At 38.4% G+C, this 27,744-nt stretch overlaps 1 protein-coding gene across 2 annotated transcripts; it reads right to left on the reverse strand.

Annotated features, from left to right (window-relative positions):
- Positions 1–28: 28 nt before the first annotated feature.
- LOC149003173 (serine/threonine protein phosphatase 2A regulatory subunit B''beta-like) lies at positions 29–27,504 on the reverse strand. 2 transcript variants are annotated; one of them, XM_089137931.1, is made up of 13 exons: positions 26,747–27,504; positions 22,789–23,031; positions 22,529–22,634; positions 22,035–22,134; positions 21,738–21,843; positions 21,461–21,551; positions 13,509–13,650; positions 7,292–7,439; positions 7,051–7,160; positions 5,974–6,130; positions 5,742–5,867; positions 5,459–5,610; positions 29–1,544 (listed from the first exon to the last, which is right to left on the reverse strand). In XM_089137931.1, the coding sequence occupies exons 1-12, from the start codon at positions 26,894–26,896 to the stop codon at positions 5,470–5,472; spliced, it is 1,620 nt and encodes a 539-aa protein (XP_088994057.1). In that variant the 5' UTR covers positions 26,897–27,504; the 3' UTR covers positions 29–1,544; positions 5,459–5,469. The 2 variants fall into 2 exon arrangements, with proteins under 2 accessions (XP_088994057.1, XP_088994056.1); XM_089137930.1 differs by having other exon boundaries at positions 30–1,482.
- Positions 27,505–27,744: the final 240 nt, after the last annotated feature.

Here is a 27,744-nt window from a genome sequence, read left to right on the forward strand (position 1 = left end):
TACGTATTGTCATTTTCATTTTCATTTTCATTTTACACCGTTGGATTAGGTATGGAACGGGCTTGCATCCAAATTCATACCAACCAAACAGAATCCCATTCTGGGATCTTGTTCCCAGGTATCACATCACAGCAGAATCAATCTCAGAGAGTGTAACCAAATTGTCTTCCCAGCATGATTCCTGTAGTTAAAATTCCTACAAGGTCATCTCAAGTAGCATTGCATTTGCCAAATTTGCTGATGATTTTTATGTTCAAATGAAGCACCACCCAGAAAAAACCATAAATCTCAGCGCACACAAGAAAAAACAGGCCTGTTTTTGGTTTGGTTCTTTCTCCTGGTCAGTCATTAATGGAGAGATAAGCTTTGCACTAACCCTGTACTTGCCTTTGTTCTGGAAACAAAGCTGGGAGATGAGAGAAGCAGATGCAGGAAAAGATTTTCTGAAATACTGATTTGGCACGGCACTCGCATGAATTGGGATCAGCCAGAACCCTCTGGCTGAGACTCAGACCCAACAACAAAAGCGATTCTAAGTAGTGAGAGATTCCACAATTCATTTCATCAGATTCACCTTACCAATTCCCAATTCTTGAAACAGTGCATGCTACTAACTCATTTCCTCACCGAAGTGAAATCAAGTTATAAAAGACACCTCTTACTCAGAAATGCCTCCACAAGAAAGGAAACCTGGCAAGTCTAATTCCCAGGTTAACCATGAGGTCCTGCTACAAAACCGGCATCCTATTAAGTCAAATTCCCAGCTTTTTGGAACAGTTAGCTGCCCTCGGCATTTCAGAGTTGTTCATCAAAAACACAGAGATGGTTATGGAATAAGAAATGTAATTTATTAGACAACAGAAAAAGAAATGGCACTTCATCAAGAGATCATCAGAATACAAATGATCAACACATTTCCTTCCACCAAAATTCCAAAAACAGAGAACATCTAAGCAGAAGAAAAACCAATGGGAAGTACAGAAGATGTAACAATTGTTCCCAGAACAATATGTGCCCACAATGCCAAGCTACTGCTCAAACTTCACATGACGGACACATTGTAAGAAAAATGCAACAAGACTAACGGAAGACGGCTTCCCTTATCCGAAAAAAAAAGAAAGTAAAAAATCTTGACTGATAAAATTCTAGACTACTGTTACCTGGACGATGTTTACATCACTTTCTAAACAAATGCCCCTCGCTGCAAGAGAGGCAGCTTGTATTTCCAAAAAGACTTGTTGCCTTTTGGCACTTCCTAGTGCCCATTCACTTCATTTGCAATATGGCCAGACTGTTGTAGCCTGCCTGAAAAATTAACACATCTGAGACATTTTTCACATGGCAAGGCAGAAATTTTACTGCTGATGAGGGGTGGATGTAGCAGCTAAGTTTTTGTTCAAAGAGAATTTCTTGTGACGACTGTTTCTTCCATTCACTGGCCCAGGTTTATGTAAAAGCAACTGAAGCTTTCTCAATGTTCACCTGCAGCTTAGAAGTAATTCAGATCTAAATGGATGTCCCAATACAGAAAACAAAGAAATTTCCTGCACAATAAAAAGCAAAATCTGACATGATGTGAATATAGCACTTGCATTCCCTGCACAATAAAAAGAAAATCTGACATGATGTAAATATAGCACTTGCACATTCTGGCATTACATTCTAATCGATTTTCCACATATGAAAAGATCAGCAAGTGACCCTAAAATGAGATAACAACCCCAATAACTGAAAAATGACAATTTTACCACAAATTGTAATAAAAACCCACATATCATGGCAACTAATGTAAGCATATCATTTCTAGGCAGTAACTTCAAAACTATACCAAGAAAAGTAACTCTTTATTTATATATTTCTCATATACTTCTATTATTTTGACTACTGTATTTTAACATATTCATATCACCAAACATAATTGTCAAGGCATTCTTAAGCTTGTTGGTGTTTGCCTTAACACCTGGACCCACAAAAGCTTTGGGTTGCCTACATGCCACAGCTGCTATGTTACCAAAGGATCCCCTCAGATTTCTAGATATTGGGATGCCGGTCACGTGTGATGTCTGATATCCTTGCCGCATAAAATTATATAACATCCCCCAAGACAATAATATGTACAGTGTAACCAGCTGTATACACCCACAGTTTACTTCCCCCCCACCCACCAGCTCAATCATAAAACTACAAAACTATTGATATAAGGAGAGCAAAGTTTTACAGGTGCTGGTATTTTGTTACCGTTGCTGGCAACCTGGGCAAGGCAAAGGACACCTGTGTTTATACAAGTAAAATCTCTTGCATTCTTTTTCACTTGAAGAATGCAACGCATGGTTCATATTTTGAAATGTCTACTTAATATTGTAATTCATTAACATGTCCATGTTGTAGGCAGAGTTGTTAAGGCATTGCCCTAGGCTTGGCATCCAGGCTCATTGATGCAAGACCACCACCGAATAACCCTATTTTCCTTTGCAATCAACTTTCAAGGCCCTTTGTTTCATATGTTTATGTGATCATGGGCCTATAAGTTCAGTGTCTAAGTTAAGTACAAAAATAAGTTATTTATTTGGTTTAAGTTAAGTCAGATTTATTACACGTTAATTAATTAGACGTTATCAGGAACCTGATACACATTAATTAATTAGTCCTTATCAGGAACCTAACACACATAATTAGATAGTCCTTATTAGGCTAGTACTTATTATTAGAGTTATATTTCAATTCAATTTTCTATTCAAGTACAAGTGTACAACTAGAAATGCAATTGTAAGGCTATAGATAAGCCCCAAAGCATGTAACGGTTCACAGAATTCAGAGTTACAAAATTTGAGTATTTCAGCCTTTTTGTGTTGGTTTGAGAGAATAATTCCACTCCAGCAACGGTGAGGGATCTTCAGGTGCTCAAGTAACAAGGATTCTAGTTTTTTCTTTTCCAAATGAGGTTTCACTTCGGCTGAGATTTCAGCCTGCCGATTCTGTCCACCTCCATTTCAGTCATTACATGGCTTGTCATCTATGTAAGCCAGCAGTTTCCATTCCCCTTCCACACATAAATTTCTGTTGAATCCCAACCCCTTCAAACTCTTCTATGCATCCATATCCCTATAATCCCTCCTTGACAATCGCTGTATTTTGGTTTGTTTGCCATGTGGTAGCTGAGATTGCACCACGTATGCAATGATACATCTGACAGTCCAGAACAAAAAAGCAGGAGTTTACTTGTAAGAACCTTATTTTTTGTTTTACATTCTAGGGTTTGCATATTCTAAATTTACAATTTCAGGCCACTGGCAGAAATTCGAACAAAGGGTTTACCTATTGCTGTGCCTCTCTCAGAGCCGCACGAAAGAGAGAAGGGGGAGAGAAAGGCTATGCTGTTTAGGGAAGGTTACGGGTTTAAGGGGGAAAACTAGCATTCCAAATCTTCACTTGCAGCAACTCTTGAATCTGTAACTGAAACAGAACACCCCTTGATTTTTTGCGACTCAAATTGAAGGGGAGCTTGAGTAGAAACTCACAGAGAGGATTGATTCTTCAACTAGAACTAAAGCCTAAAGAGTCAGAAATTTCAGCAAGTCAGGTTTGGCAACTCGCCTTGTTCCTTGTAATCAATTAGGGCTTTTTCAGATTTTGCCACCAAAGGGTAAAAACTAAGATCTACTATAGGCAATCAACATGAGGTGAATGCATATGTGTCCCTCATCTCTATCCAAGACTTGAGAGGAAAAAAGGAGGAGCTCTGCTTTCTTTCTCCCTCCCACAACTCTTATTTCTCAATACCATTAAACTTACAAACGGGAGTTCCTACTTTAAATTCAATCCAATTCATTTGATCTCAACCTCATCCATGGAGAAGATGGCTTAGCCACTCACAAATAATTGGCACTTTGTTCCTCTTCACGTTTCAGCAACTGGATTTTTGACTAGAAACACTAGTGTTCGTAAGACCAAAACATGAATTTCAGCCAGGGGACTGAAATTATAAATTTCTAAATATGAAAGTCCCAGAATGTAAAACAAAAAAATATGGTATTTACAACCCCCACTTTTTTGTTCTAGACTGTCGGATGTATCACTGTATACGTGGCACAATATCAGCTACCGCGCGGCAGCAAACATCCCTTTCTGTCCACCTAACAGTAGATCAGATTATGAAGGGGATTAGTCCACCATTCATTCACAAGACCTGGGCTGGGGAACCAGACCTGTTTTAGATCCTTATTTTGCCCCAGACAGAAACTTTACACTGTTACTGGCTGAAACCTTTTAGCAGCACTAATTGACCTTAACTGCTATTCATCTAATGGTCTTGGAAGAACTAGCCCTCGTTCAATTGAGGCCACATCATTATTTCTCAGGTTTAAACAGATAGACACCTTGTTGACACTTGACAAGTTTAACTGCTTTATATTTATTATTTTGGAAATTTAAGAATATGTTCACAATTATACCAGGTCTTTCAACACCATCTTTGTTTATTGTTATATGTTGGTTTTCTCAGATAATGTTCTACTAGTTACCAGTAAATAATGTTTTAATAGTTACCAGTAAGGCTACACATGCAAATTCACATACTGATGTCTGTTCAAATATGAATTTCCTAAAATGAATTATGCAATTAATTTTTACATTACATGTATCCAGACAAAACTTGAACAAATTCTCATATATTAGCCATTAGGTGTACCTTCATTATTGAACCTACAAATAAGATGTTGCAATTATTCTAATATTTGTTTTAGTAATTGTAGTAATGCAATTACTGGCAATTACTGTAATAAGCATTTCTCTAGGTACAATCTACAGAAGTTAGTAGAAGTAATAAAGGGAAAGAAGTGTATTAAAGTCTATGAGAAGTGTAAGAGTCAAAGGGTATATAAGAAAATTAGTAACAATATTTAAGGGTATTTTAGGTAGTAAAAATGTAGCCACATTCTTTGATTGCATGCTTTTATAATAGTAGCATGATATAATTATGTCATATAGCATTGACATTGCTTCTTTGTTAAATATAAGCAAAATTATGTAAAATCATCTTATTCTTCTTATATACTAATGTGACCATACACCACATGCCTGGGGCACCTAAGCAACACCTAGAGCACCCCTCCAATGCCTCGGGTAGCCCAGTTCTCGTGATAAGCATTGTGGTAAACATAATGTCATCCTAAAGAAGAATAGTAGATGCATTACAATATGGGCCAGTAGATGATAAAACAATAGTGTAAGTGACCTGCCATCTTGGGTGGACACCCAAAATTTCGGACAAAGCTATACCAGTATCTGGTTCTAGGCGGTAGACACCCATAGTCATGTGATAACAAAGATACACAATAATTTGACAAATAATTGCAAACTGAAACTAAAGATCATAAACTTCATTAAAAAAAAAAAAAGAAGAAAAAGGGAGTGGGCAACACTGAAAATCAGCATCCAACAATGCAAAGAACCCACTTACCAAGTTGGGATTCAAAAGGGAGCTTCAAGGGATTCATCCCAAACTTCAGCACTTCCATTGGAGGCATCTTCACCATCTTCTTCCATTGAAAGCCTTATATATTCTCTATGGGCAAACCGATCCCACTCTGTCAAAGTTGGATCCTCCCTTTCCTGCATATAAAATCACAGCACTTTTCGTGTCACTAAAACTGAGCTACCAATAGCTCACTCACACAACTACTTGTTCTTTTCAGATCTTTGACCACGCAATGCATGGAAATAAAGGAAAACACCGCACATACCTGACGAATAAGAAATGGATCACGAGTTTCAAAAGCCATGAACTTAGTAAGGTTGAAAAGAATATTGAAAACATTTCCAGAAAGTTTGCAACCCTTTAAGTCACGCAATGTAAAGTAACTCTCGTTCTGCAAGACCAGGAGGGAAAAAAGAAGCATTAATATGGGACCCCATCTCTAATTGATTTAAGAGAAAGGAATTTAAAACCACCAGGTGAAAAAAAAAATGCAAAACCTCTGGCCCAATCATGTCAACCATCTGGCATAAAATATCCTCAAAAAGCACAGGTTCCTGGGCCATACATTCCATCCGATGCAATTGTTCTTCATAAAAGAATTGCATTTCATTTGGAGTGAGAACTCCATTTCCATCCAAATCTATACACTTGAACCTGAAACATGATATTCAACGAGTGAATCAAATTTATTTTGCAACGAGTGAGCAAAAACATACAAAGTAACAAAAAACTTCAAACAACAACTCTGCAAATTTTAGAGCAAATCTTTGAAAGGCACATAGTTCTTCTCTCTTCTAGATTTCAACAAAGAGAAAAGTAGAAACCATCAGTTTCTCCTCTTTTTCTGAAAAAAAATATGCTTCTCCTTTAAAAACTCGTCATTTTCTTTTTGTTTGAATATAGTAATTTATTATATTGAAACTTTAAAAACCAAGCCCCAAAATTTTGCACAAAACCCCTGCCAATTATGTAGTGTGAAAACTTATAACTTGTGAAGTAGGAGTGTCATACTCTATTTGTCTGAATTTATCAGCCTGAACTTGACAATTTTTAAATCCCACCCACAACCGGGGTTTCAGACTGTTGTCTATTTAAAGCCAGACCCTGTTATATCTGAGTTAAGCATGAATGGTCATACGAGTCAGCCACAACTCTCCCACGCCTACCACTCCATGAGTACCCTATTGGGAATTTAGGATAGCAAGTTACTATGATCAGCCGAAGTCTTCTGCCATTCCTTTCTATTGACCCAAATTGTAGATAAAATCACCATTAGATTTTTTTTAAGTGTCCAGTACCTTCACAAAGTAGCTGGTTCCAAGCAGTCCCTCCCTCCCCCACAAAAAGAAAAAGAAAAAAGAGAGAGAGAGAGAAGCCAGCCTGTTTCCCTCTTTTTCTCCCCTGAAGATGAATGCATGCCAACATGGAACCTAACACTTATAGATTTACCAATAAAAATAAGTACAGACGACATGTGAAAGTTAAACATCATGGCAGAATAACAAAATAAAGACAATCAGTTGGTGTTACCTAAGTCCTCATCTTAACAAAAAGGAAAAAGAGATCTAACATACCAATACTCGAGACTAGGCTCAGATGATTTGTCCTCCTCTGAAAGCATGAAGTAAACAAAATCTTCATAACCCATTTTCCCTTCAACCTTGCTTGTGAACTTTCTGGGAACCTACAAGTACAGTATACAAAGGACCAATGGGACAATATTAACAAAGGAAACGTCAGTTTTAGTTTTACAAAGATTTCTTTCATTCACCCAAAAAGGATCTGAAGAGAAGACTGCAAATGACAGATGCAAACCTGAGAAAAAATTCGGTCAACAATCCTGTAGGTAAGAGAATGGCCACCATATCTAACAAGATTCTCTTTGTCAATCAGGAAATCATGATCCGTATCCAGCTCCCAGAATTTGCAATATATCACATAAAAATGTTCATATGAAAAGTATCTGCAGAAAGAGCCACGAGCCACAATAAGCCTCTACACATCACCCTGAACAGGAAAAGATACTACAAATGTGTTTTCCTATCACATAGTTAAGAATCTCTCCAAGCGGAAGGTAGTGACCAGAAAAAAAACTCCTTCACGGGACGTGCAGAAATAGGTTGAGTTGGTTGTAACCCACGAAAATCAGAAGCAGGAACCAATTTCAAATAAAAAATCAATACACATCGTCTCTCACTTGATTGGCATTTGGCAATATTTAAGGATCCAACGCATGCATATTATTTCGGCACATCCCGCTGTGGAATACATAGTGGATGAAATACGCTCATCTAGATACTGGACTGGACTGGCAGGCATACTGGTGGAATCAAAGCAAGCAAAGATTCCAGTTTAATTCCCAGCTTTTCATTAGAGAGAACTATTTGGCTTTGATATGTGCCCAGTTTAACACTGTTATAGAACTCTTTTATCACATATAAGCTATTTCACCCCCACAAAAACGGTTGAAATGTTATTATGGGTTAAAGAGAATAATTGGTGCTATTTTCTGACATATGGAGTTATATGAATAACCCGCATTGATAAGCAGCATATCAATGCAGGCAAACTGTCAATCAAGAGAAACTTTCAAAGTGAGTGGTCAACCATCACTGCTTATCAATGCAGGACAACCATCGGCAACTGTCAATTAGGGTAAAACTTTTCAAAACGAGTTTTCAACTGTTGATTTGGCAAACACTTATCAAAATGACCTGCACCAATAAGCTTATCAAGGCGGTGCACACTGAAGTGGCCAAGTTGTGTAGAGTGGTGAAGCCCTAGGCCCCCTACTCACACGTAAAATTCCAGCCCAAACATACATTGCCAAGTGGGAAAAGAGATTGTTCAAATTGAGACCATGGGAGAGTGCACATGATGTAGAATCCTGGAGTGAATTCTTGAGCCAGTAGGACTTCTGTGGAGATAGGATTAACAGGCTGGGATGGTGAGCTAGGGCTTAAGGGACTGAGGAAACCAATTCTAAATTCAAGGAGGGGCTACAAGCTATAGAGGATGAGAGTCACCTAGCTGCATTGCTGGCGTTTAAGGTTGTATTAAAGGAGGTTGAAGATGACAGGAATGATTGAAGTTGAAGTCAAGAGAAAGAAGAAAAGACTAAATAAACGAAGTTCAGCTGCTAAATATCCACTGGAGTCAATGTTAGGAGCCACCGACACCACCACCAAAGAGATCAGAGCCACTTGACTTGCAATTAAGAATTTCTCAAAGGGAGCTTTTGTTTTTTAAGTGATGGGTGCAATAACCTCCAACAAATTTTATTTTATATTGGATGTCAAATGCCTCTAGAAAACATAAATTACGTCAAAAGAGACCTTTGAGATTCCAAGTGAACAAAATTCCCTAGAAGCCAAATTGACAACAGATAAGCCAAAATTGAAACTTAGCCAGAGTGCTAGAATCTACGTTATTAAGGAAATTGAAAAGACTAAATAACTTGATGCAATATCCGAGCCCTCCAAGTCTAAAACCAAGTGGAGGGCCAAGAGAACCCCCTAAGCTAGCTACCCAGCAGCTTATTTATAGTTATATTTCATTTTTTTAGTGCACTCAGTAGAAACAGCGGCAGATTGTAATTCTGTACGCTTGCACAGCATATTAGGCATGTGAGTCTTACTTCTAAAACGTGTGGTTATTTTTACTTTAAGTCCTTGTACAGGTTTAACTATAAAGATCTTGTGGTATTAGAAATCAGTTAGAATAAGGCTGGGAATTCAAATTAGAGAAGGAATTCCAGCCCATAATTTGTTTAAATAGATCCCCCCACTCGTTGGGGAGAGATCAGATTTTGAATATTGAATACAAAGATTATCCTCAAGCATCTTGTGTGTTAAGTTTGGTTTTCAATTGACATCAAAGATCGAAGGCCTAAGAAGATATAAGCGTAAGCAAGCTTACATCCCTGACTGTGGCTGTATAGGGCAGCCTTTGACTTCTGTTTTCAGGTGAATTGCCACATCCATAAGGATCCAATAAGGTACAACTAGCAGCCTACAGAATCCCCTCCACCCCTTCCATTTCTCTTTTATTCCCTGTTTAGAGTCTTTAGACCCGCCATCCCTGGTTCAACACCTTCTCATATCACCCTCTTTTGTCTTTCTATGAATTTTCTGAATTTGTCAGACTTTTCATGAGACCAAAAATTCAAGGCCAAATCTACACCAATTCAACGGTTAGATGTATCCAACACTTCAGGTACACCACAACCTAGTGACCTTACATCCTAGTTTGTCCCCACTCTGAGCGCCTAATTTGAAGATATAGATATTTTCTTGAATTCTCGTACTCCTTACAAACCCCCAAACAAGAACCCTAATATCTTCTAATTTAGCCGTCCAAACCCAACCAAACTTGGGGGGATCAAATCCCTATATCATTACCGACATCCCCTCCAAGTTTCAATTCGTTCAAATAACTTTTCATCCCATATCTCAAGAATCTGCCTGTTCACCATACACCCCATTGCTCTAAATCTCTTCAAAACTAACACCCAAACACCAGTGAGACCCAATCAACCTTGAGACTATTTCATCCTAATTACCCTAACGAGGGTATTAAAGTCCAACAGTCAATACCCAACCAGGAAATCCATTTAGAAACCAACCCATACACCACATCCAAAATCAAGATTTGGGCCTAGAAGACAAGTCTAGCCTCAGAGATCTTGAAGGCTAAGCCTAATTCAAGTAGGCACTAAATCACCATTCACTACTAGTCGTAGGAAACTCAAGAAGGCTCATAATAATGTCTTGAAATACAAAATGATGACCATTATAAACTAAGAGATAAATAAATGGCCATTGGACTTTCACCTAGAAAAGTGAAGGGACTCCTAAAAACCTAGGAAATATGAAAAGATTTTGAACAAGTACATAATAGAATTTGGGAACTGTTGCCATGTGGACCCACTTCACAACCAGTAAGCTTGGTAGGCCTTGGGCTGCGCCAGCAGAGAACAACACCATTGCGGTGCATAAATGTACATGGGGGGACACATGCCAACATGGGAGGGTACTTGATAGAATTAGCAACAAAATTTGACATGTATACAACAGACCAACAGCATACCTAATACTGTGCTAATTCCAAACCAGTGAAATCCAGTGTGAGATGAGCCTGCAATAGGACTGCATGGAATAAGGATGAACCAGAATTGAAAGAATTCAAAAATCAGCATATCGAAGGATCAAATCCGGTGAATATACTTGTCACACACTATTTGGTACTCCAAACAAACCTTCAAATTTCTAAGGCAATCCAACAATCAGGTTTTAGAATATCTCAAACTTGTTATATAAAGCTGAATTCCTGACGGGCAACATGTACTCGACAGCAGCAATTTAGGGAGCTCACAACATTATCAGTTAAGGGCCTGATATGTGATGAAGCAGTAAACAGAATTCCTGAGATCAGAACTGGTAGATTAGTGCAGAATAAGGTGGCACTGAAGAAGCAGACCAAGTCACCAAACTAGGATTCTTGAATAAACTGGATCTTTTGAACCAAAGCTGAATCTATATAGAAAGGATATGATCACAAAACACTACCTGATCTGCAGGGCCATCACCACCAGTATCTGACCTTGGAATCACCACCTAGGAGCCTACTGAATCACTAAAGCTGAAATTTTTAAACCACTATAAAATCAAATGCTGAAGCCACAATCTTATTCATCAAATATGTATACAAGAATGTAGCTCTTTACAAACTTATATAGAAGACTCAATTATAGAGAGGCCTAAAAGGATCCTGAACTGAGTAGGTAACTTTAACTAAATAAGAAAATGAGATAAAGTTCGACTCTTCAAGAACTATTCGAGAAACAACTAATGGAAAGTAACCCAATTCTGAGAATTGAGAACTACAACACTATATAGGTTCCTTCCCATAACACCAATAGACACACCAATAAAAAACCCAAGGCCTATAGAACACAACCATGGGCCAAAACGAAGTCTTCTAATGCCCTGCCAAACCGAAGTCTTCTGATGCCCAATTATCCCAATTGGACAATTTTGTCCTAGTCTATCCAACAGTCACTCTGAAAAAGCTTACCAAGCAGGTTTTTCATAAGTTTTCGCAGCATTGTATAGCGTAAGCCCATAAAAAAAGAATTTCTTCTCTACCCAAAATTCAAATTTCATTGCATATGATGTTTTCCAATGTGTTTATCCTAAATATCCAGTTTATGGTCATTGAGATATACCACAATATCATGTACTAAATATGGGCCATGAAATCAAATGGCCAGCAGAACTAAGAGATAACTAGTTATGAAGGTCCCATCAGAAAAAGGGTGAACCCGGTGCCGTAGGCTTCTGCACAAGCAGAGTCTAGGGTGGCATTTTGGCGTTTCCTACGCATCCTTACCCCAGCAATTTTTTTGCGGAGAGACTGTTTTGATGCCTTGACCTCAGGCTACACTTGCAGTCCACTGACCATTGCGCCAAAGCCCACCCCCGAGGGATCCCATCATACAAAACTAATACAACAAAAAGAAGCCTTGTCCCAACTAAATGGGGTCGGCTACATGGATTCTTGCCTTCCAATCAGCTTTGTTTAAGGTCATACTAGATATAAGGCCTTAGCTATGCATATCATTTCTCACCACTTCTCGTAAGGTCATCTTAGGTCTGCTCCTAGCTCTTCTAATTCCTTCAATTTGGATTAAATCACCTCTCCGTACAGGGGCATTTAAAGGCCTCCGTTGAACATAGCCATGCCACTTCAAATGACTTTCTCAAAGCTAATCACCTATCAAAGCTACTCCTAGACCAGCTTGAATATGATCATTCCCATCATACAAAGCTAATAAATTTCCAAAATGCATGGCAGCACACAATTTGAACACAATGATCCAGACTGACTTTTGGCTAAGCGTGTAAATCAGTTGAGGACACCAGGTCTCGTGCAACGGAGTGCCAGTGTGAACCAAGAACTGGTTCAGCTCTGGATCCATGTACTCAACCCCACTTCCATGCCCGTATTCGCTTCATATTCAAGGTACGGTGTATGTTCACTCATTATACTAACATACACTACAAGAATTATCAGATATATCAATTATCAACACAGGGAAAAGACTCTTTGAGTCTCAGCATAAACTATGCCTTCTGACATGCTTATATTGATTTTCAAGAGAAACCTGGTCTCTTGCCCCTACACAGCCAGACACAGGGCCTCACAAAATGATCATTGTACCCCAACCCAAAGGCAGAAATCCTTAGGACATGTCAGTCTTTTTTTTGGCGCCCTATGTCTGCACACAGAGGGCTGTGTACCGCATGTGACCAGGTATTTTCCCACTTTTTTAGGTGAGTGAAATAAGAATTAAAAAATGAACGGGAGAGGATGTTGAATACCCTGCTTGCCCAGAGAGCTCTCTCCCATTAGAAGCATAGCCTAGTTTAGCATTGGTTTGGTCCAGACTGACTCTTCCTAAGAATTAAGATAGAACCAGAATCAAATTGAACCAAAATTTGAAATTTTATTCCATCACGATTGGGGCCAAAAATATTTAGTTCATACAGCTTATCAATCTGGATATGGTTCGAATTTGACAACCTTACTTCCGGCAACCACAAAGCTCTTGCATCCCTCTTTGACCATCCTGCAAGGACCTAGATTAACACTCCCCAAGACAATATATGGGAACCTTAAAGACTACATGGTCCATTGAGAATGGATACCAGGAGGTATGAGCCAGCAAAGGTAAGTTCCTCAAGAGACCATCTATATGTAGGGTCATATCTTGCTAATAGAAATCATGGGTCATACCTTGCTAATAGAAATCATCTTCTGGGAGACATTGTTCTTCTGAATACAACTCAAAATGATATTAAAAGCAACTTCAAAGTATATGATAAGGTCCATCAAGATACAAGAGAATAACATTAAAAGATAACTTTCTACGCGGTGAACTGGTGATTTCTTTCTATTAGGAATCAACAACCAGTCTGGTGATTTCTTATCTGATAGGAATCAGCAACCAGTCTTCGGATAGCAACCCTACCTCAGAACTTTGTTAATGTCTTCTTCCTCATCTGCATGTTGCATTGCAGCAATTAGATTACTAAGTTTCAGCTCCCTGAGGGTAAGATGGCCATTCCTTGATCTATTCACATAGTAAAATATTCGGTATATGACAGTTTCAGCTGTTCCATCAAAGAAACAAGTTATAGTTAGTATTCCATCCAACATGGCAATATCATGCTTAATGGTATCAACAACAAAGAATACATCTATAAGTATTATAAAAGGCATATTTTATGTTGAGTGACAGAAAGATCATATGTATGCCATTGCCAGGTTTGGTGACTTTGGTCAACAGAAACTGTAAAGAGTAAAGAGTAAATGTCAATAGCTACACCATACCAGAAAATCAGAGAATATAACTCCCTACTAGGCATGAGCATACAAAATGGGGTCTAGGCAACCCAAGGTGTTCAAGACACCCACCTAAGCTACCAGGGGGAACAAGGCACAGAACACATAGGCATCACTAAGACTAAGCCTTGGCAACTATGCAACTTTAATGCTTAGGAGATCAAGTTCTAAGCATAAAAAAATAATAGACAAGTTAAGAGAGAAGATCCGCTCCACGGACAGTGTACAGTTTCATCCCAAAAAAAAAAAAGGCAGGCGCATAAGAGTAATTTTACAGGAGGTGTGCTACAGCAATCTGAGTGCTATGAGCGGTGTTAGCATGCAACTTTGATAAGCTGGCATTGTACAAATCTTTTACCCATAGGGTAAGGACATTAAAGCACACTTACTGCAACTTTTAACTCTTGATGAATTGGGATTATACCTACACAGCAACATAGACTCAGTATTCTAATGAGGCTAACCGTGGTTCCTAAACTTGAAATAAAAATAAAAATAATTGGCAAAATCAACAGTTTAAAAAGTTAGAATATCCCTACTCAACTAGTCTAGCAACATATAATCATCACCTCCAAGTAGATATTTTCCAAATTCATCACCGTGTAGGAAAAAAAATTGTCATAAAGGGCGTACCCAGTGCCGAAGCTCCCACACTGTGGGGTCTGGGGAAGGGACTTTCTAGGCAGCCTTACCCCTGCTTTGCAGAGAGGCTGATTCGAACCCGCGACCTCCAGCGCACATGGGAGAGACTCCACCATTGTCATGTGAAACTAAAATTCTAATTCAGTATTTCCACAAGCACTTAATATAAATGAGAAAACCTTTGGCAGGTGACCCACCAAATCAAGCCTTACAATCGTGCTATTGATTTTAACCATGTGAAGGGTGATATTGGACAGACATGCAAGCCTCGCCAGATTCAACAAGTCTCATTTTGAACCTCACTACTAAGGAAAGAGAATCCAGCTGACAGGCGGCTCTCATAGTGAACATTCAAAAAATTCGACATGAGTTTCTTCTTGTGATGCAGATCCAGCACCAAAATTGGCCTATTTTTCTCCAAAATCACGCTAGAGTTGATAGATCATGTATTGGCCTTTGTTTAATAGGTTAATGTGGTCATCGGCCTATTTTATGAGCCCAAAATTTAGTGCCTAGGCTAAGGACGAAAATAGTTTAATTAATTGGTTTAGTTAATGCAAATCCTGCCTAACTTAAGTTACAGGGGCAAAATAGCCTTTTTCATGTTTTTATTTTGGGTTTAGGTATCGTAGTCTAATTAATTTCTATTTCGAGTTAGAGTCAAACTTGGAGTCCTAACCAGCATATTACACATAGATAGACCCCTCCACTCATTGGGGAGAGATCAGATGAATATTGAACAAGAAAGCTTCCCTTCAAGTAATGTATCTGTTATTAAGTTCTGGCTCTATAAAATTGGGAATTGAAGATCCAAGGCTGAGAAAGGTTCTAGAGGTGAAATCAAGCCTAGTCACATGCAACTGATTGAAGATCAAAGTTCAACCTTCATTCTCCATCTGAGTATTCCATCCTCAAGGCTCCATTCAGGTATTACTAGCAATCTGAATCAATCCCCTTCTCCTATCGCATCTTTCTTTCTATTTCTCTTGAATTTTGAGAGTTCCTAAGACACAATTCAACGCCAGATCTATGCCAATCTAACCATTAGATCCGTCACACACTTTAGGTACATCATCGTCCCATCCCTAGTGACCTGAGATTCAGTTTGACCCATCCTGACTACTCAATTTCAACATTTAGATATTTTCTTTGAATTTTCGAACTTCCTAACCCCACCCCACCCCCCTGCCCAAAAAATAAATCTTCTAATTTAACAATCCAAACCCATCCAAACTTGGGGGATAATATCCCTATATTGTTAACTATATTTCCTCCAGGTTTCAACCCATTCTAACACCTACAGAACCCCTAGCTTCCTGTCTCAAGGAATTTTATCCTTGATATCCTAAATATCATCTAAGAGAATATGGTTTTGACCACAATGCCCTGACCTAACCTTCTTCCCCTAAAACCAAACCTATTCACCCCATAACGGTTGGTCCTCTTAAAAGATTTAAGCAGGAGTAGCCCTCATTAAATTGGGGCTGCATCATCTTGCTTATGTTTCGCGGATTAGATACATGATAGGTATAGCAGAAACCAAAGAAAGAATAAGAGAGTATATTTGCAAACTGACATCCCAAACCTCATTTCTAATGATACACATGATATAGGCTTAAAACCTGGTCAAACTAACCTAGATGCAGCAACTTTGAACCAGAGTAGATAATGACAAACAAACAACTTTGGGAGTTGAAAATAACCATATTGACAAAAATAGTGCCAAAGCACATTGCCACAATGCCCCCAAGTTTCAGGGCCTACAATAGCAATGAGTTAAGCCATCCTAACCAAAGACTTTCCCTCTCTAACCAGAGGTTAATTTCTATGTTTTCTTACTAATGTTTCTCACTTTAAACACCTTCACATAATTCTTGAACATATTTTAGCTTCAGCCCACAAAACCTAGAGACATCAAGTCCTAATTTCAAACCCTAATTTGAACTTCAAGCTAAGGTCAGTTTTGAAAAGAGTTGGAAGAACTGGCCATCATTCAATTGAGGCTACATCAAGTGGTAACAGAGCATGATAGAACCAACCCTAGACTATTTTCAATCTCCTCGTCATAGGCATAGTGGAGTAAGCGAGCCAAAAGCACAGGCCTCCAGAGATGTATGAATTGAGAAAATACAATAGTGTCAATAATCTCCAGAAATTTTATGAAAGGTTAGATGAATTAGAAAATTATTTCGACTGCAATGATCTAACAGAGCATAGCAAGATGAGAAAAATGCACATTCAACTAGTAGGTTATGCCCATGAATGATGGAGCAATCCAAAAAGGAATATAGAATATGAAGGCAACAAAACTGTTACTTGGGTGGAGATGATAAAAGATTCGAGCAGCATATTTTTCCCACGGGAATATAGAATACCGTGTCAACATCAATTGGATCCATTCTAACAACAATGCCTCCAAAAGTCCTTCAATGTTGAAGACAGGGATAGGGAAGGCACTGACTGGAATGCCCACTGGAATCCCTAATGGCAGAGATTGTAGATATGGAGATTACAAGAACAGGGAAGGTGGTGGCAAAACTGCCTACACTGGAATTGCTTATAACAGAGAATACAGGTATAACAATCCCATGTTTGATAGAAATAATAAGGGTGAAAGACCACATCATAATACAACTCCACCTATCTTGGAGGAGAACATGCGATATTTCTTCAATGGAGGGAAAGATCAAAGAAGACAAAAGAAACACCTCCCATCTGGACTCAGGAGGCAACAACATTCCCAATGTTGGAGATCAATATCAGAATAATTCTAATATTCAAATTCCTAATAATGGGAATAGTAGCAAGGACAAAAAACAACATAGATGCTAGCGTGGAAAGTCTTGATAATACAGTAAAAGAAACTTATGCTCTTATAGAAAGACTAGAGGAGCTGAAGGAATCAAGGCAAACTATGATAAAGAAAAAGAGGTAGTATAACATGAGTCAAGCCCATACAGCCCACAGAAGAGCTGCCCCCCCCCCCCCCAAAAAAAAAAAGAAAAAGGAAAAAAGAGAAGAAGATAAATAAATAAATCTCAAAAGGATCATCAAAGAGAGTAAGGTTAAAACAATGCAAGACAAAGAGGTAATTTACAAGTCTATGAAATTCAAGTTGTTGCTGTTGAAGAGATGGACTAGGTAACTCAAGTCATCAAAGAAAAGATTACCAAAGCTGAAGATGGTACTCAAGATGTTCACGAAGACATGGTCAAGGTACTCATACCAACAAAAGTTATGATCAAAGAGGATCCCAGGAGCATGGCTGCTGGTTTTAAACATGAGCAACTTGTCATGTTGCCATGGTTCTTTGGAGAGGAGCTCGGGTTGAAGGCTTAAATTCCTGGGGTTTCTACATTACGTAAGTTTTGTCTAGGAATGGTACTAGCTGCTGTTATACACATCTTATTCCACCCACATCAGTACCAAATTTGAGAAGAAATTTTTTCAGGATGGGAAGAGTCGATGCAGGTCCAGCCCCAAATTGGCTTATTTTCCTTTCAGATCAACCTAAGGCTGATAGATATAGGGGCTGGTGTCATTGTTTCATGTATTTATGTGGTCATGGGCCTATTCTATGACCCATAAGTTTAGTGTTTAGGCCAAAACGGAAAATATATATATATATAATCCTTACCAGGGCGGATACATCATGTTACCTAATTAGTCCCTAGTAAGAACAGTCCATATTATTAGAATTCTATTTCGACACAGTTTAATATTTCAAGTACATGCAGGAATACAATTGTAAGGCTATCAATTAGCCCCTGTGCATGTAATAGTACTTCAGTTTGAAAGTTAGAAAATATAATTTTTAAGCTCAGGCGTTTGCTCTGCCATTCCATCAAGAGTAGCGTTCTCAACACTTACGGAACCTCCAAGGGTATGAGATTAGGGTCTTTCAACTCTTGTGAGCCAAGCAGGGTATCCTTTGAATTGTGGATTCAACCTTAACTCAAATCATTCCATGTTGCCACAGCTCAAGCAAGGCTCCTACATCCAGTTAAGTGGCAACCAGCATACCCCATCCCCCTTCCATCTCACCCTTTTTTCCTTCTTCTTCTTTTTTTCTCTTCTTTTCTTCTCTTCTTTGCTTCTTCTTATTACTAAAGCCCTGAAAACAACATACCTCACATCTTCCAATTTCGCAACCAAATGCAACCAAACTCATAGGATCATATCCTTGTCCATCATCTACTTTCCCTTCAAGTTTCAGCCCATTCTCACCAGCCAAACCTATGAAATATCAGGTCCTAGTTTCAAACCCTAATTTGAACTTCAAGCCAAGGTGGGTTCTGATAAGACCTTGGAAGAATTGGCCCTCATAAGAGGGAGGCTACAATGTAGGGGGGGTGTTGTTTGCAATTATAAGCATGGACGGAGCATTTGAAGGCTTAGTTGTAAATTATTTTATCAGTAGTCATTTTAGTGATTGGTCAAGGCTTTGAGCGAAACCAATTACTAGAGCACGTGATGCAGATCAAGTCCTACAATTGGGCATCAAATTGGTTTCATTGGTTGAATTCTGGCCCATATTCTGAGCCATCGAACTAGAATGTACCTTGCCAATAATTTAGCTAACATAGTGCCATCAATTTTTTCCAAAGAAGAGAACAACATTGCTAATTTAAGGGAGAATTACTTTACAGAGTTGTTAGACTTGCTGATATGTAGGGGATTTTAACAGATCTTGTGGGGACCTAGGAGAACAAGTATTACACAAACCTTGTTTACTTGTTGAAGATTTCCAGAAGATCCCATGCCAGTACACGTGAAGTGATTTCCAGACTTTGAAGACAGACTATCAACTAAGAGGTTTGGAAGGATATTGACTGAATTTTGGGGGGACATCAGCTGTCAATTCAGCCTACTAAGAGGAGCGCTAATGATCAGATTGAGAGGGTCCCATGGCTGGCTAGCTGGGAGACAAATATTGAATGTTAACAGGCCATGCATGGAAGAGGCTTTGACAACCTCTTTGGTCCTAGACTTTATGCATTGCTGCTTGTGTATTGGCTTTTATTAGCTTAGAATAGATATAGTTTCTATTTTAGATTATACTGCTCATGTAGTTAGAACTTAATGATCATGACTGTCATCATCGCAATTGGCATGCTAGCTATACTGATGGGACTGATCCTGCCATTTTTTATGGTGGTGGGAGCGACAATCTCAATAGTACTCAAGATTCTCACAAGTCATGACTTCGATTACCTTGACCTGGCGCTGCTAACTCTGACGCATGAGATAGATGTGGATGGTTGGTGGGAAGAAAAATAAGCAATGCAAAAAGGTGATGAAACATGAAGGTTGTGGGTGGTGGGCTATTCTATCTTAACTTGCAAGAAGGCAACAAAATTGTCCTAAGATAAGGCACCCAACAGGGCACACTCAACCTACTAAGTCAAACTCTTAGATAAACAAGATCAAGAAAGCTTTGAACACACTAAATCAGGCTTTTCTTCTTAACCATTCCTAGACAGAGGAAAGAGTCACTCCTTCACAAAAAAAGAACTGAACCTAGAAAACCAAGTTGAGCACATTGAATGACATTGTATAGTAATCAATGAACGCATGTTGTCTTCTGGAGATGCATAAAGGCCAGGAAGACAAGTGTTCTGTTGGATTTGCATCCGAGACTTCACAGGGAAGAGAGGTTAGCCATACATGAGAAATAAATATTGCTGAGAAATAAGGTGGCAGGCCTTAGCATTAGAGGTTCAAGAATAGAAAATTTGTTGTCCGCCATAATGGAAAAAAGCTATTGAAAAGCAGGGGAGGACAGCCAGCCCCCGGAAGGGATTGTCATAATTAAAGAAGTGATGGATGATGCACACAGCTGTCAGAAACCATAATACAGTTGGTTCAACAAGCCTTTGGTGGCTGCTTGCTCTTCTATATAGAGGCAGGACGACACTCAGACTGGAACAGAAGATTTCAGCAAGGAGAGGATAATGCTTCAGCTTCTCTTTGACTCACTTTCAGATAGATGAAAATGCCACCTTCAAGGTGGTCCAGGACTCTGCGCAGCTTTGTAAGCCCCCGAAGTATAGAAAGGTGCCTAAAAAAGGTCAGGTCTGAAACGGGGATCTGTTATGGAAGTCTTTGATACAAGAAAGAAAGTTTACAAATAAAGGTAATCAACCATTTGAAGAAAAAGAGATTTTTGGTTTTGAAACCACATTAGCTGTGAGCGTGTGAAATGCTGTGGGGAAGGTATGGTACCCATAATTCCAAGGGGTGAGAAACTCAAGGAAGCGAGTGAGAGACTGATTCCTATTTATCCATATTCTTCTACCTTTCTTTATAAATTCATTATTGGCATTACTAATCTATCAAAAGACCAATCAAAGGGAACCATCCTGATGGAATTTCATCAGATCAGTGAAGGATTATTCCACCGGTACTGCTGTTTGGTAGAATACCCAAAACAGAGACTGATCTGTCTTGCAAGTTTCTCACCAACATACTTCCTGGGATTACTGATCCGTGACCCAGCCTTACCCTGGTGTGACAGGTGGTGTGTAGAGAGCCAGCGTACGTATTTGCCACGGCATGCTAATCCTCAGTAACTAGTGATTCCAACTTTGTGTTCCCAAGTTGCAGATAACAATCCGGGATCAGGCAACCATTCCAGGTTTAATTCGTCATACAGTCGTGTTTCCCATTGTCACACCATTATAGCACGTGCATCACAAAAATGGAATATTGTCCCTCGTGAAGCACATCAGATCAACCACCACCACTAATTAAACTCCGGTACTTCTCGAATTCTTTTTTTTTTAATATATTATTCTTGGCAACAAAAAAAGTTTTAACTACATGCTAAGTCAGTATGATGTAAAAATAAACTGAAATTCAACAACTAAGCGTCATGGAACGTATATGCTACATCATTGGCAGTTCATAGTAACAGCAAATTATTTAATAGCTTACCATATCTTTCCTGAAACTCAGGTGTGCTCTGTAAGAATTCCAACCCCTGATGAGTTGCCAACAGTTCTCGCAGAACAGGTTTGAAATCATCCTACAGCCAAGATATAGAGATTTAACATATCAAGAGAACCCCAAACAAAAAGTAAATATTAGTGGGGACAACTCAATTCTGAAGTAATAAATCATCTGGCCAATATCATCCTCCATGCTACTGACTACTGAGTGACTGAGTCACATAAAGAAAAATGAGAAATACAAATACATAGGCAGAGCATACCTGAGTGAGGTACGCACGATCTGGTTGCTTTAATATTGTAAATATTTGGGTTGCTATATCCATTGTCATCATGTTACTATTGATCCAATAATCAACAAAGGCATCCCTGCAGAAATATTACGGTATCACCAAAGCTTAATCAGCATTAGTAATCATTCTAAAAGAATAAACTAGCGTAAAAATTTTGGAGATTAGCTCCATGTTTGTCCAGATATTATCAATAAAAGTGATGAAAAAGTAATTGTCATCACCTCATGGACTTCAAAATGACTAGTCAACAATTAATAAAGTTCATACCTGGTTACAACCTGAGTGCAGTTAGAATCAATCTTTGGAAAAAGAGCAGTGGAGAAGAATGATGGCAGCTTGCAGATTTCTTTCACTACTACTTTAAATTCTGGCATAATAAACAGAAGCAGGCTCCCTTGTAAGCAAGAGAAGAGAGAAGTGCAACTAGTGGAAAACAATTAATTTCATAATGCACTTAAACAGAAGACAGCGCGCTAGATTTATGCAATCAGCGTCAATTAATTGGTACCCAAAGTGCTAATTCTTACACAGATACTCTAGCTTAAAGGCTTCAGATAGAGTTCACAAATACCAGGAAAGAACTAGCATTATGATGAGAAGACAATAGACATGATAAAAGAGTTCCACTGCATTTGTTCAGTATATTTATGTAACTTTTAAAGGATGTAAAGCTTTCTTAGCCACCCATTCAATAAGATTCAAAAGATAACCAAATGATAATACAAAACCAGTCATGATAAGACCTAAAATGTGCAACTCACCCTGAATTTGCAGTCCATCCATGTGACCATAGAAAAAATTATTGATTCTAGACAAAATCTGCTCTTTCACTTCATTTGGTGGAGGACGGCCATTACGAAAGTAGAACTGCAAGCATTTGCGGCATTCTATATAAATACTCATTTTAAACCATTACGATATTCAAGTTTCATAGATAAACAATGGATATTATCAGATGAAAAATGTGGAAGCACTTTTTGCCATTTAATAAAATAAACATAATCAGAAAGCTAATCATTACTTGCGGAATGACTTCCTTCACTGGTTCACTGACTACTTTTAGAGGAGAACCCAAAAAAGAAGGACCAGCTCTCTGTTTCATAACACGAGGAGAACCAGCACTGCTTCTGGGTGAAAGCGGAGGTGCACCACCAGAAGGAAACATTGAAGGCAATGAATTGCTTGCAGTAGCATTTGCTGTAGCCAGGTTACCAGGAACATTTATCGAAGCACCGGCCTTTGCATCGTCAACCAAAGATTTTACCTGTATTTGGAAAGCAAGAAAGAGAAAAGTGCTATTCAGAAAATTTCCTAATAAACACAATCAATGACAACCACCAAGCCAAAAATATGTTTAATAGCAATTGCAATAAGGTTATTTCTATAACATTATTTTAAAATAATATCAACAACACATCATATTTCAGTTCATATCAAGTAGGTTCCACCTGAAATGTACATCCGAAAAATGGATAGAAAATATAAAACCAGAAAATACAGAAGAAAGAAATACAAGGAAATTATATATGTGAAAGAAACAAAATTCAAATGGGTATAGAACCAAGGGAATCAAGAACTTCCCAAAAAAATATCAACTCAACACAGCCTCATTGCAAATAAAAGGTCCTCTTTCGCCAATCAACTTTCTTCAAAGCCATACCATGTTTTTTCCCACCTTTTCTCCTAGATTTATTTTAAGCGACAATTGCTCTTTTAGCTTCTCCAATCTGAATCATATCCTTTCTACTTACCAGGTATCAATCATTCAAAGTTCTCCGTTAATCATGGCCACACCACCTCAAAGTACTTGCTAAACTTAATAATGTGTCAGAGCTAATCCTAAAGTAGCTCTAAAATTTGTTGCTTTCTTTCGCTCGTCCAGCTTAATATCCTACAGCTAAAACTTAAATTAGTGAGCCATGTAATAAATAAAGAAGTGTTGCTTCCCCCTTTAAAATATTCAGAAGATTAGAGAAGTAAAATAGGGATCTGAGAGCTGCAAATAATTTCATTTTTGCTTTTATAGAAAATAAGTTTACTACACAGACCCTACATTGCGACCCAAGTGGTCATGTGTTCCACCCCAGAAACAGCCTCTTTGCAAAAGCATGGTCAAGGCTATGTACATTGTGAAACCCCCAAATCCAGCAGTGGCGAGAACCTCACACACTAAGTACACCCTTATACAGAACTTATATGTCAAATAAGCTACAAGGTGAATTAAAAGGAAACAAGGTAAATTAAAAGGAAAGGAAGAGAAAATTTTCACACTAAAAAAATAAACTTTTGCAATAATTTGTAATTATTACCCCGTGAGACAATATAACGACTCCAAATCATTCATACTTGGATATAAATTGTATTCCATTTTGCATCAAATTCCATTTGATTTTAAAATTAAATGATGATCATAAATAAAATGTGCCATACTGCCATTGCTAAATACGGTATGAAATTTAAGTAGCCCTTACAGTCAACCAGGATCATAATTATAAAAGGTTTTTTTAATGAAAATTTTATTTCCCTTCCCTTCCTTTCTGCTTGCAACCCGAAAATCCATAAGGTTAATGCGACAATAATTCTATTCCAGGAAACACTTAATATAATAGTCACCTTATATAAACAGTCACCTACTGTGCTGTGTGACAGATGGCATTTCCAGACAATTATTTTAGACTTCCTTAAATCAATACGCCAACTGACTCAAGTAAGTTACATAAATCCTGTGTGGCGCAAGCACGGGTCAGAATAATCACTACTGGGTTTCTTGTGGACCCACCCAAGTAACAAAGCACTCAAATCCAAGATTAAGAGGCAACATTATAAATAATTTAATGTTTACAAAGGGGTGGCAATTTAGTAAATTCTATAAAACCATGTGGGAGATATCTGGGAGACAAAGCGTGGTATGAAAAGGACTAAGACCTAGAGGATAGGGGTAATATGGACCTGATGACAAAATGAGGAAGAAATAATAACTGCCAATAAGGGAAGAGGTATACTTGGTAAGAAATTTATAAAGACAATTATTAGCTCTTGATTCTTCTTCAAAACTTCTTGTGGTCCATCCATCTACTCAACCACATTTCAAAATTACAAGAGGAATTGAAAGTATGTTCATAGCTCCTGCAGAATAAAACTTAGGCCTCACTAACATCAGACAGCAAATTTTAATTTGAAATCTCTCTAGGTGGAAAAACAGAAACAAGACCTGCAGTCTGTTTACTTCCTCAGAGCAGAGGAGGGCTTGGGCAAAGGAACTCCAGGGTTCTGATTGCCTAAGGAAGCCATACATTTAATAGTTCTGCCAAAAGAATTCCAACAAACCTCCATTAATAGTTCTCTATTAGAACAGAAACTGGGATTATGAAGATCATAGGAAGAACGAAAGAAGAAGATTAGGAGGAGAATGGAGAAAGGAGGGGTAGCAGTTATCAACCAACTTGACCAGAAAAGCCCAGAGACGCTCAACACGCTAAGCAAACTCAATTCGATCTCGTTCAAATTCCATAGACAAGTTGGTGTTCTCCAACATATTACAGTAAGAGCAAATTGTTCACTTTCTCCTATCCTCACGGGCTTCTAATCCGCTTAGGCTAACTACATTGACATTAGCAGAAAGAAAGCCATAAGCACGGTTCTTACTTGATCAAACGAACAACAAGCTTTAGTTGATGGACCAACTCTACTTCTGTGCATACCTTGTTGCCTCTACCTGGAAAATCCCTTGCATATCTACTCAACTTCCTAAAATAGAGCGAATAAAAAATATACTAAATATTGCAAGTTGACCCCAAATAATCCCTAATGAATCCAACATCTAACTGCGTCTCACTGTGCGTCCAATTATACCCCACCAGGGCCACGCATATGAATTTTAAGGTTTTAGAAATAAAGGAGTTTAGGAAAACGGTCTTTCCTGGATTCCAGCATGATCCAAAAAGCGTTGGGAAAATTACAAGACCCAGCCAACACAGGGTTATCCCTTTCTATCCAACACAAATTAATGCCATATTGTATTGATCAAGGAAATAGAAGAATAATTTGCTCTCTTTTTATCCATATAATAGATTCTGCATTGTATCAATCATCAATCAAGATAAAAAATTGCATCCAATATCATTTCCCAAATTGTGATAACTGATGGGTTTTCAGATCAGTCTCCCGCAACAGCTTCTCAGCAGTATCCAGTAGGGATGATCCGTAGAAGAATGTATGACATCCCCTATGAAAATTTAGAAGTCCAACACGTTGATAGAACAAAGGATTTTGAATATTGATTCATTAGCAAAAAACCTTCTTCTACTTTTAAATTGTCGAAACAAGAACTTTATGTAAGAATGGAATGGAATACAGAGTCACAAAAGTCTGCTCTCAAGTGAAACATTGACGTCTCAAGTAAAGTGAGAGTTAGCAGTTGGAGTTCTGTTGCAGACCTGGAAGAAGCACATAATCACAACAAGAGTAAGCTTGAAGGAACACGTTGAGACTTTAGTGTGAACCAGGAAAATGCAACTAATCTGTTCTTCAATGGACACAGCCCATAAAATGAACAGATTTAATGGCCTATGAAAAGATGAATGGTATCTTACATCAAGAAATTCTTCAATCTGGTAGTAACATGTGCAGTCAACACTAGGTCAACAGTAGGGATCTTAGAAATCTTTTCTATATGATGTCATTGTAACTTTCAAAGTCGTTAATGTAGTCACAATTTGACCACGCAGTCATCAGGTGAATTTCCAAACTTTTTTGAATCAAATCATTCCATCACCAATAGTGATCAATATACAGACACAACACAAATCAATCTTAAAAGGAGATGCAGAAACGCAAAGAAACCAAATAGACAAAATCTAAAATATATAGCCCAAGAACCATTTGAAAAAAATGAAGGCATTGCACAAAACATCCATAAGACCTAAAAATAACGAAAATGCATGGAATTATTTATCTACAAATGATGCCAGGGAAAATACCAGTCGACAGGTTTCCGGAAGTGAAAGCCACTGAGAGAACAACTCTTCAGCAATGTGGGGATTCGATTTTAACGCCAAAGGAGACACCTCGGGCAGCTGTAACAATTCGATGTCGAGGGAGGCGACATCCCCGACGAGTTCCATATCCATCGTTACAAAATTTTATCTCATACAAACCAAAACCAGGTAAACACCCAAACCCTAGATCTCACCGCCACCACCACCACCACCTTTCAAAATCAAAAATGCACCACTCTGCACATAAAGAAGAAAATAAAAGAAAAAAAAGCTGAACTTTATTCAAGTTCAGCAACAACACGTGAAAACCGTACATATCACCATATCTCCAGACAATTCAATCACTTTTGCTTCACCGCCCATTAGATATCAGCGTCCACAATTTAAATTCTCACCGGACCAATACTTGTAAACGATATACAATCAACTCCAACACTAGAAAGAACCGAAGATCTTCTCAGCTTCGTAGAGAACCTTCGTCGACGGTATTGCTGCGATGCCTCAGTGCATTAAAATCGGAACTTCAATTCTTTCTTTGTTGGAAATTACGAAAAAATTAACAGAGATGAATCGATTTGAAGAAGAAGATGAAAAAGTGAGAAATTTTTTTAGAGATCGGATGCGATATCAGTGCTCTTGGCGATTATTTGCGGATACTTAGGACCTCGAAACCCTTGTAACCAGAGAGAAGAAGGAGAGAGGAAATACCCATCAGAAACAGGTGATACTAACGCACACTAGTATATTGAAACCACTGATGTCTCATGAAACTGCTCTCGCAAGCCGAGACGGGTTGGATACGGTACATGTACATACCAATGTTTTTTTATACGGTATGAATACATTAAATGTATTCACATACGAAATACACCACATACATACGTTTCCACCTGTGCATTTTAGGCTGCGTTTGTTTGCTGGGGTGGGAAAATTCTTGAAAAGAGTATTGATTTCTTACTTTTGCCTTAAATCCCAAAATG

Source organism: Hakea prostrata, chromosome 10 (genome assembly GCF_041222555.1).
Source record: "Hakea prostrata isolate BN-2017 chromosome 10, UWA_Hpros_2, whole genome shotgun sequence".
Lineage (NCBI taxonomy): Eukaryota > Viridiplantae > Streptophyta > Magnoliopsida > Proteales > Proteaceae > Hakea > Hakea prostrata.

Bases quoted from the DNA above. Each gene is read 5' to 3' on its own strand.
- LOC149003173 (XM_089137931.1), bottom strand. From the start codon at position 26,896: ATGGATATGGAACTCGTCGGGGATGTCGCCTCCCTCGACATCGAATTG. The intron at 22,635-22,788 runs GTAATGATTAGC...AAATGCTTGCAG, and splicing joins TGAAGGAAGTCATTCCGCAA to TTCTACTTTCGTAATGGCCG. The intron at 5,868-5,973 runs GTTTTGCATTTT...CTGGTCTTGCAG, and splicing joins TTGACATGATTGGGCCAGAG to AACGAGAGTTACTTTACATT.